The following is an 11691-nucleotide window of genomic DNA, read 5'->3' on the forward strand; positions in this document are numbered from 1 at the left end:
ATAAATAAATAAATATCAATAAAATATATAAAGAACTCATACAACTGAACAACAAAAAAACAATTCTATTGCAAATGGGAAGAAGACAGATATTTTTCCAAAGAGGAAACGCAGATGGCCAATAGACATAGGAAAAGATATTCAAGTTCACTAATCATTAAAGAAATGCAAATTAAAACCACAATGAAATATCACTTCAACATGTCAGATTGGCTATCATCAACAAATGTTGGCAAGGATGTGGAGAAAAGGGAACCTTCATTCACTGTAGGTGGGATTTAAATTGGTACAGCCACTATGAAAAACAGTCTGGAGATTTCTCAAAAAATTAAAAATCTATATATACCTTTTGACCCAGCATTGTACTTCTGGGTGTTTATCCCAAGAAAACCAAAACAATAATTCGTAAAGATCTATGCACCCTATGTTCATGGCAGCACAATTTACAATACCAAGATGTGGAAGCAACCTAAAAGCCCATCAACAGACGACTGCATAAAGAATATGGTTCACATATACAAAGGAATATCACTCAGCTATTAAAAAAATGAAATCCTACCATTTGCAATGAAATGGATGGACCTAGAGGTTATTATGCTGAGTGTAATAAGTCAGACAGAGAAAGATTAAATACTATATGATTTCACTTATACCCGGAATCTAAGGAAAAAAAGAATAAACTAATCAAAAAGAGACAAATATAGAAGACGATCTGGTGACAGGTAGAGGGGAGGAAGATTGGGGGCTGGGAGAAAGGGGTAAAAGGTTAAAGAAGTACAAATTAGTAGTTGATTGATGGCCATGGGGATGGGGAGCACTAGGGAATGCAGTAAGCAAAAATGTAATATTACAGATAGAGCCAGAAGAGAGGAAGAGCAATCGGGGGATCATTTTTTCATAAACTATGTAAATGTCTAAGCAATGTACTATATACTTAAAAGGAATAATAAAAATTTTTTAAAAATAATAGGTAAATACAAGAGAAAGTCAGGGTTCTTTCATCTTCAAAGTGAGTTGGGTGATATGACCATAAATACAAATTATTTAGAAGAGCGCATTATCTCATTCTTGTAGCCTATGCTCCAGTCTCTAAGCTGTTCCATCTTCTTTCTCCTGAGGGTCCTTATCCTCAGAGCAGCATTTTTAAGGCTTTCTGCCAAGATGAGGACACAAAAGATTCCATAGCTATTTTATGGAACTGGGTCTCCAAGGAGCCTTTTGTTTATTCATGGAGTTACAAGTTTGCTAAATAAAACAAATGCCAATCTTGTTAATGTGGAAACCGCCTTCTGCCCAGGAAATATCCGAATCTCCAAAACCTGAGAGAATTCTTGATGCTTCTCAACTCTCAGAACTGCTTTTGATTTTCAGGTATTGGCTGCATGAGGGAATACGCCTTAGGTTTATAATAACCAGAATCTTTTGGGATGAAAACTTCATAATTTTTGGTGAGGACAGAAAGATCTATGCATTTCCAAACTGCACATGAATATAGAGTGAAATAACAAGCACTGCAGCATAGAAAGGCAAAAACAGATTTAAGCCTTAAGAACTAATGTTGCTCAGCAACAACCCGAAGTTATGATTGACTGACAAAAAAGTAAGTACGATGAAGTTTTTATTTGCAGTGCCCTTTGTAAAATATGGTCATAAATGTCCACGTAAAAAATTTATTATATGTGTCTTTATCAAATCAGAGATGTTAGTATGCATTTTGATGTTTTGTAATAAACCAAAGTTATTTATTATAAGTCAGTTTTGAAATTCATTATACTAGAATACATGAAAAATCAGAGCAGGTTGATTTTTATACATTAGTTAGTGTAGTATAATTTGAGAGATCAAGACAGTAAACTCCTACCTTATCCTTAATCGTAACAAGGAAGAAGGTACACATACGCATTTACACACACACACACACACACACACACAAACATGATCATCACTCCCATGCAAAACAAGGTTCATATAGTCATGATTTATCATCACAGTTGACACCCCTCCCTTCATTACAAATACTGATTCATCAGAACTTCAGAATAAACAGAAATGAATCAGTCACATTCGAGCGTCAATTACTTTCTCTATTCCTGCTTTGTAACATCTAGGATAAACTGAGTTTCATGGATAAACTGTATGATTGAAAAAGACACCATGTTATTTTCAGAACACTGAAACCTGACTAGCATGTGCAAGGCTGAATTCAGTATCGCAGTGATACTGTGCCTGCGTGCCCAAGACGTTAGGGGAAGGGGAAGTAAACTCAACTAAGTGTTCTTTACAGCATCCCCAATTCATCGACTGTGTTTGCACCCTGAGTAGCCCTTAATCTGGGGGAAGCTTTCAGCCTTCAAGCAAAGAAAAAAACCAAAACAATGTCGGCCTTCTCTACCATAGTGTCTGCGAACCTCGAGGCTTAACTGAGGACACTACACATCTTTTTGCGAGAGTTGATCCTGCCCCCAGATCAGTAAGAAGAGGACATTTTCAATAGGGACGATAAAAAGTAAAATCACGTAAAATAATAACTCGGGCCTGCAGAGGGAATTCCTAGTTGTTCACTGACTCAGGGAAATTTCAAGCCCTGGAGACACCGACTACAGGTATCTGAATTCCTTTGTAATTCACTGATGAGAGCTAAAAAATAACCTCGCAAAATTTATCTCAGTATTACACAGCATTTGACCACTAGCTTCCATAACTCATGGGTAGGTAGACTGAGCCAAAAGGATTGGGAACAAAGTAAAACTATATGATTGGAAGATAAGGCAAAAACGAAAATTTAGTTACTTCTCATAACCGCAAGGAAAACGTTCCACACAGAGAAGATGATCACTTCAAGAGAGTCAAGTCAGTTTGCTTAGCACTTATAGCCAGTGTGGAGGGCTCGTTTGGGCTTCACTACACTCTATTCAAGTGTCTCTGAATTCTTCACGCAGACTGGGCAGAAAGCAGGAATCCATGATGAGAAACCACACAATAACAACATTCATCCTGCTGGGACTGACCGATGACCCACAACTGAAAGTTCTGATTTTCATCTTTCTTTTTTTCACCTACATGTTGAGTGTAGCCGGGAACCTGACCATTATCTCCCTCACCTTCATAGATTGCCATCTTAGAACAGCCATGTACTTTTTTCTCCAAAATTTCTCTTTCTTAGAAATCTCATTCACGACTGCTTGTATTCCCCGATTTTTGTACGACATATCAACCGGCGACAAAATCATTACCTATGATGCTTGTGCTGTCCAAATATTTTTTACCTATCTTTTTGGGATAACAGAATTTTTTCTCCTAGCCGCTATGTCCTTCGACCGCTACGTGGCCATCTGCAAACCCTTGCATTATGTGACGATCATGAATCACAGAGTCTGCAATAGGCTTATCATCAGCTGTTGGATGGCTGGTTTGTTCATCATAATCCCCCCACTTAGCCTGGGGCTCAGTCTGGAATTCTGTGACTCTAATGTTATCGATCACTTTTTCTGTGATGCCACCCCTCTGCTAAAGATAGCATGCTCAGACACAGGGTTCATAGAGCGAATGATTTTAGTGTGCGCTGTGTTGACTTTTATCATGACCCTTGTCTGTGTTGTTCTGTCCTACATGTATATCATCGTGACGATTCTAAGGTTCTCTTCTGCTCAGCAAAGGACGAAGGCCTTTTCCACCTGTTCTTCCCACATGGTTGTGGTTTCCATGACCTATGGCAGCTGCATCTTCATCTATATCAAACCTTCAGCAAAGGAAGAGGTCGCTCTTAACAAAGGGGTTTCTCTGCTCATTTCTTCTATTTCACCAATGTTGAACCCATTTATTTATACCCTGAGAAACAAGCAAGTGAAGAAAGCCTTGAATGACTCATTCAAAAGGATTGCATTCTCTTTAAAAAGTAAGAGAAAAGAGGAGTTGATTACTCACAATGGAGGATGAATATTCCCTCAACTTTTCTGGTAAAATTCTAGTCATGTTTGTGTCGTAATCATCTCTCTTCTAGTTTATGAACATTTTGCAACTTCTTTTACTTGACTGATGGTGTACCGTAACAAATTAATTCCTCTATTCCAAATCTATTTAACAATTCCGTTCACATGGGTACAGTTGTATCATAAAATTGGAGTTACAGGTTATAAATAAGGTGTGATGCAGTAATAAAAAGCACAAGTTTTTGTAAGAATATATTATATAGGAAAATATGTCAGACTAAACCAATGAAAGAGCACTATCACTACAAACATTTGAAACATTCTCAGTACCATTTAATAACTATTATTCTCAATGTTTAGCTTATCTTATAGCAAATAAGGGAAATCCCTAGGTGGCAGCGATAAAGAGGGAACTGAAAACAGGCAGCCTAAGTCTACAAACTGACATAAGTATGCATAGACTACAGAAGAGTGAATAAAGACATTTCACGATGTACCCAAGCAGAATGAATTAAGTACCACAAGAAGATGGAACATGAAATCTCCATAGCCACATGATGAAAAAATTTAGAAATAACACAACAGCATGCAATCACATTACCACACTGATGTACATTCGATGAAAGGTAGAATTAAAAACCATCTGCCTGCCCAAATTTAGATGATAAATTTGAATATTTTTGGTTATTCGTTTTTTTTTTCAAAAAAAAAAAAGAACAGAAAATTTTCCCTAATGTACCTTAAAACCCTGATTTTACATTCACACAGTAGAGTTTTTAAAGTCTACAAATCAGATATAAAATTGGAAATTAAAAAATACGAATTTGATCTCAAAGGCAAGAAAAGTAAACGGAAAAATAAATGAATGCGACTACATCAAACTAAAAGGCTTCTGCACAACAAAAGATACCATCAACAAACCAAAGAGTCAACCAACTGAATGGAAAAATATGTGCAAACAATGCCTCTCATAAGGGGTTAATGCCCAAAATATATAAAGAGCCCATACAACTCAACAACAAAAACACAAACAATCCAACTATAAAATGGGCAGAGGACCTGAACGGAAACTTCAAAGAAGACATACAAACAGCCTGCAGATATATGAACAGATACTCAACATCGCCAACTATTAGGGAAATGCAAATCAAAACCACAATGAGATATCACCTCACAAGTGCTGGAGAGGTTCTGGGGTGAAAGGAATCCTTATACACTGTTGGTAGAAATGTAAATTGGTACAGCCACTAATACAAACAAGATGGAAGTTTCTCAAATTTAAGAGTGGAATTACCACACAACCCAGCAATCTCTCTTCTGGGTATCTACCCCCAAAATTTGAAAACATTTATCTGTAATGATATATGCACCCTGATGTTCACTGCAGTATTATTCGTGGTGGCCAAGAGATGGAAACAACCGAAATACCCTTCGATAGTTAATTGGATGAAGATGTGGTACAAATAGACAAATATACTGCCTTTTGTGACAACATGAATGACTCTCGAGATAATCACGCTAAGCAAAATAAGTCAGACAGGAAAAATTGAGAATCGTGATTTTACTCATGTGGAATATAAAACTGAAATCGACAAACAAACAAGGCAAACGAAAACTCACAGAAACAGACAGCAGTTTAGTGGGTATCAGAGGAGAAGGGGGAGGGTAGGAGGTAGATAAGGGTAAAGAAGGTGAAATATAAGGTGATGGAAGGAAATTTAACTTTGGGTGGTGAACACACAATGCAATATACATACGACATATTAATGAGTAGTACACATGAAATCTATATAATTTTATTAACCAATATCACCCCAGTTAATATAATTAAAAAATAAAAAATAAATATAATTATCAAAAACATTAGAAATAAATTCTTAAAAATTAAGTACATGATTCCACTTAATGATCAATTAAAAATTTGAGGTTGAGATTACAACACATCTGGCAAGCAATAACTTGGTAAAAATCTGTGTATATAGCACATTTATTTATAAGATTTGCACATATTAATTACATTTATTTAAATAAAGCTGTACTTGAGAGAAACTTATGTACTTAAACATCTTCACTATTAAAATATTTTAAGTAAAGCAACAAACGAATGGGCGGAACAGAGACTCATGGATATAGACAATAGACTAGCGGTTACCAGAGGACGGGGCCATGGAGAGGTAAATAGGGTAAAAGAGATCAAATATGTGGTGACCGAAAAAAATCAAATTATGGACAGTGACAACACAATGCAATACACACACACACACACACACACACACACACACACACATATACCTTACTGTTGAATTGTTACCTGAAACTTACTGGATTTCGTTAACCAATGTCATCATAAAAAATGTTATTTATTTATTTTTTTATGGTGACATTGGTTAGTAAAATCCAAGAAATTTCAGTTGCACACTTTAACAGTAAGGCATATATATATACATACTGTGTGTGCTGAGCGCACAGAAAAAAATAAATAAAATATTTTAAGTAGATTAAAAATAAAGGAACCAATACTCATTTTAAACAGTTAGAATTACACAATAAAACAAAGTAAGTAGAATGAACAAGGAAAGTTTAGGATAAAAAGCAAAAGCAATCACAGCAAAATATAAGGTAGGTGATTGAGAAGCTGATTCTCTGTAAAACTCAGGGGAAAAAATTACATGCCCATATATTGGGGGAAAAGAGGGAAAGGAACATATTCAAGATCAAAACTCAGAAACAAGATATAAATATCAATACACAAGAGAATGCAACACACAGATGATGTATTATATAAGTGCACACCTGAAACCTATATAATTTTATTAACTAATGTCATGTCAATAAATGTAATTTAAAAAATCAACTATATATAAATATATGCTGCATTTCATTTTACAACAAGTGATGAAAAATTGGAAGCAAAATATTCTTGGCAAAATATGAATTAAGAAATCATAAACTTGAACGTATGAGAAAGGGCACTTATTACTGTCTATCAAATGGAAAGAGGATTAAATTGTTTGTAAAAAATTATTATTAATTTAAAAATATTCTAAATAATTTTATTCTAAATTAAACCATGCCAATTAAACACCATAGTTTTATTTAAGTACACAAATAGAAATAGTTCATGTAAAATATAAGTAGGAAAATAGATCATGAACAAAGAGTTTAATCTAGTCATAAAAGAAAAGCTGTATCTCAATAAAATCTAGCCACATACTTATCATATCAATCAATTTTGAAAAGTAGATATCATAAGAATAGACCAATAGATGGTTAGAAGTCTTTAATAAAATGTAATAGTCATAAAAAATCCCAAGTAAATGAGAATGTGCTTTAAAAAATAAACCTGTTATAAACAAATAAAATATCAATAGATTAAAGTCAAAATCAAAAACCAAATAGGAATTTCTAGTCTCCTCCGTGTTAGTTAACATTGTTTTGGATGATCTTTAAAAGTCATAAAATAAGAAAAGAAAATAGTCATTATAATACTAGAGAGATGATATAAAAATGTTTTAGCAATTTGAATATGCATCTTTTAAGCATTTCTAATTCTGAAAATGAAATGTGTTTTATAATGTATGACATCTTAGCATTTATATCATAATTTTATTGGCAACATTTTTTTCAAAGAAGACATCTTTGGGTTAATGTTGTTTTAATTTCATATAAAGAGGCATACATTCAGCTCTCCATATGTTCAGGTTCTGCATCCACAGATTCGCCCAACAGCGGATAGAAAATATTAGGGGAGAAAAAGTTACATTGTTGGTGATGTGTACTATGTGGTTAGGCCTACACTGGTGCCCCTATACTGAACCATACAGACTCTTTTATTCTTGTCATTATTCCCAAACAACACAGTATAAAACTAAATACATAGCGTTTACATTGCATTATGTATCAGAAGTAATCTAGAGATAATTTAAAGTATATGGGAGGATATTTGTAGGTAATATGTAAATACTACATCATCATACATAAGAAACTTTGAACATCCGAGGATTTGGGTATCCAAGAGGAGTCCTGGATTCAATCCCCCGTGGATACCGAGGGACGACTGTATTCTCTTCTGAGAACTTTATTGAAAAAGATAAATGCAAGAAACTAATAGAAAACTAATAGAATTCAGAAGAGAATTTAAGCTGGATGAAGAATACATTTTTTAGAATCACTGGCCTATTTTTATGTAGCAATAAACACTGAAAAGCAAAGTAGGAAAATAATTTTAATCATAATAGGAATAAAGGGATGTCATTAAAAAGTAAAACATGGCTTTCTAAATTAAGGAGATACATTAGATTTAAAGACATAAAATAAAATCTGAAAAATACATAAAAGAGTTATTTTATTCCTGGTTGCAAAGATTTATATCAAAAATATAATAATTCACCCAAAATAACATATAGAATCCAATGCAATCTTCACTGGAATTCCAACTATTATGTTATTAATAACACAAAATTATTTCCAGATCTACCTGGAAGAATTAAAAACCACAAATAATCGATGAATGTACAAATATTATCTCTCAAAATAAATTTAAAATATGTATTGGCCTAGGATTAATTAAAGGCACAGAACAAGAAATACAAAAACAGAATGTGTAAATAAGCTAATATATTCAATTATAAAGATGGAATTTAAGTTCAGTGAATAAAATACGTATTGTTTATGAACGTTGTTCCAACAACTTATTCTTCTGTAAGTGAATATGTTAAACCTATCTTTCACAACATACACATTAACAAATCTCAAATGACCAAAATATTATCTCTGTCTATTATGTATCTGTCAAGATAGATAATAGACAGATAGGTAATAGATAGATGGTAGATGATAGATAGAGAGATAGATGATACTTGTTGTTCTCTTGTCCCCATGGACCCTGGAGCCAAAGCAGCTTTTGTGATTTTGCTGTGCCAAATAAAATATTCCAAAGATTCATTAGTGACGTTTGAGTGTAAATCACCAAGGACCTTTTGTTTATTCGTTCATTTGCAAGTAAAGAAACTAATAACAACAACAACAAAAAAATCAAGGTTGGTATTGTTAAAATCTTTGTCTCTGTCCAGAGATACTGAAATACCAACTCTCAAAATGGAAGAGAATTTCTGGCATTCCACTGCCAGTAGGATGTCCCCTCCCTCTTTAAATGTTAAAATATACAAAAAAATATTTCTTAAACCTTTCATGATAATATCAAACCAATCTGTTGGAGGCAGCAATCTCAGAGAGCTTTCTACATGTTCAGAGAACCTGTGAGTGCAAACATGAATGCACAAGCAAAATGACGAGGTCACATGAAAATCCTCATCAAACCTATTATTTTCAAATAAATGTCTTTAAGAATTATTATTTTTAAATAACTTAAGGAAGTTATGATTGACCAACAGAAAAGTAAGTGTACCTAATTTTGCAACATTAGTAGTATTTTCCTTTGTGAAACTTGGACCATGCTTTTCTCTGAGAAAAAAAGATTGCATCTGCCTGTATTAAAATCAGATATATTATTTATAACATATTTTATAAAACCTTCAAAAATGTGTCTTAACGATAAATAGGTGGATGTATAAATGATAATTTTAATATAAGAAATATCCAGAAATGACATAAACTCAAATTGTAAAATAAAACACTGTGTGTGTGTGTGTGTGTGTGTGTGTGTGTGTGTGTGTGTGTGTGAATTCCTCCTTCCATCACTCCAAAAGACTGGCAGTAACATCACTCAGAAATCTCTACCTCCTCAAATATCTATTGAGAAATAAACAGAAGTCAGTTGATTACATGTCACTATCAATTAGGTTATTGAATCCTGGCTTATTTCTTACATCTTATTGAACCTTGCCATATCTTATAAGAAAAATTTTTTTTGAGCATCGAGTAATGCCTATAGGATGTTGAGCTGAGTAAGGTTACATTGTGATTGCATATGTATCTAAGAGACAAGGAGAAAGGGTGACAGAAAAGTAGATAGACTGCAGCAATCATTCTCCACTACTTCTGAATTTCATCTAATACATATGCTGACTATGTCCCAGAATTCCCTGAGAGGGTTCTAGTTTTCAGGCAAACCATGAGCCTAGCTCCACACTTCTCCAGATTGGTGATGGCCACCCTGTGAATTTAACAGTATGGATGGGACTAATCATAAGGTGCGACTTGTCTCCTACCCCAGTGAATAAAATACAGTTAAAACAATGAAGATAAACTGCTTACAAACAAATTGTGGTATCAAATGGATTTTTTTCTGTTAATGCAGGATTACAAATTTTGAAACATGAAAATTAGAAAAATTTAAGCCTCACTATAGTAATTAACTCTTGATGCCTGAAAAAATTACTGTAAAGCAGCTTCTGACATAAACTGAGCATGAAAAACTCAAGATCTCTGGATATAACATTGCATTAATGGATGATAGTTAGAATGGAAATAATACCAATACAATTGCTTTGTCGAAAAATCATGGAAAGAAGAGAAGGCAGTTGTAACTTTGTCAAAGTTGAAAAGGTCACCTCGCAATGTGACTTAATTAATAAATACAGGTATTACTTAAAAGAAAAAGCAAAAAAACCTAGAACATTTTTTAGTAAAGAGTCAGAGATATAGAAAAATTTAAAAGCAGTATCAGAGCAATATGAACCAAAGTCCAAATATGAAGAAATAGTTTGCCTGTGTATGTTTGGTAAATTTAGGATATGTAAATTCATTCAGAAAATATTTTTAGGCATTGACAATATATGTAGAGATATATTAGTTGTCATTGCCATCACAGTGAGAAAAATATGACTTGCACAAACATATTCTCTGCTAAACACTAACACCGTGGCAAGTTTTATTTGTTTTGAGAGCACATGAGTGGGTGTGTAAGCTAAATCATCAGAATGCAGAAAACTTTTTAAGGGAAGCGGTGCTTCAACTGAAAATCAATGATGAGGTTTACTCAGTTGAGTTGGGGAATGTGGAAGAAAGTGTGCAAGAGAAGTGCTTACGACAATACCTGGCACAGAGTGCATGGCTAATAGATAGAACCTGTAAGCACACAGGAAAAGAGGGGAGGGTGGCATTCTATGTGGAAGATCAGGACTTCTGTTTTAGGCACATTGAAATGGACATGCATGTGATTTGTGCAAGGAGATATGTTTGGTAGTAGGGTCAATGTATAAGCAGATATGTTTGGTAGTCGATTCAATATGTAAGTCAGGAGCAATCCACTCCAAAAACAAATTTAGTATTCATTAAGTGATAGATGTTATATAAAGTTGTACAAATTGTGAAGAAAACAGTGAGAAAATGTAGGCTCATGGTTTGCCTGCAAACTAGAACCCTCTCAGGGAATTCTGGGACATAGTCAGCATATACATTGGAAGAAATTCAGAAGTGGTGGAGAATAATTGCTGCAGTCAGAAGTGAAGAGGAACTAATAGGTCCAAAGAATCAAAATGAGCAAAACGATAACAAAAAAATCATGTGTGCAATTTTAAAGTTAATTTATCAAAGCATTTCATAAATATAAAAAGAAAAATTATAATTAAAATACTGTATTCTGCATAACAGCTTGCATATAGATAGAGAAATATGGAAGGAAGCTAAGGAAGGGAAGCTTATTTTGATCTCGTGTAGGTTTTCCATTGTCATAAAAGAAAATACACTTTTAAAAAAATTATAAATTATAAAGCTAGAACAGAGACTCCAAATTTAATGTTATTCTTAAAACAAACCAATAAATGAGAAATGTGATTTCTTTATGATTTTCCCACAATGG

General features: G+C 33.8%; 1 protein-coding gene across 1 annotated transcript; it reads left to right on the plus strand.

The window, feature by feature from the left end:
- The first annotated feature begins 626 nt into the window (after nt 1–626).
- Nucleotides 627–5558, plus strand: LOC102885595 (olfactory receptor 6C2-like). The gene has a single exon (XM_025050523.1). The coding sequence runs from the start codon at nt 2962–2964 to the stop codon at nt 3934–3936; it is 975 nt and encodes a 324-aa protein (XP_024906291.1). The 5' UTR covers nt 627–2961; the 3' UTR covers nt 3937–5558.
- The last annotated feature ends 6133 nt before the right edge of the window (nt 5559–11691 follow it).

Source organism: Pteropus alecto, unplaced genomic scaffold (assembly GCF_000325575.1).
Source record: "Pteropus alecto unplaced genomic scaffold, ASM32557v1 scaffold1887, whole genome shotgun sequence".
NCBI classification, from domain to species: Eukaryota; Metazoa; Chordata; class Mammalia; order Chiroptera; family Pteropodidae; genus Pteropus; species Pteropus alecto.

Excerpts from the sequence above, each read along its gene's own strand:
- LOC102885595 (XM_025050523.1), top strand. The coding sequence starts at position 2,962 with ATGATGAGAAACCACACAATAACAACATTCATCCTGCTGGGACTGACC.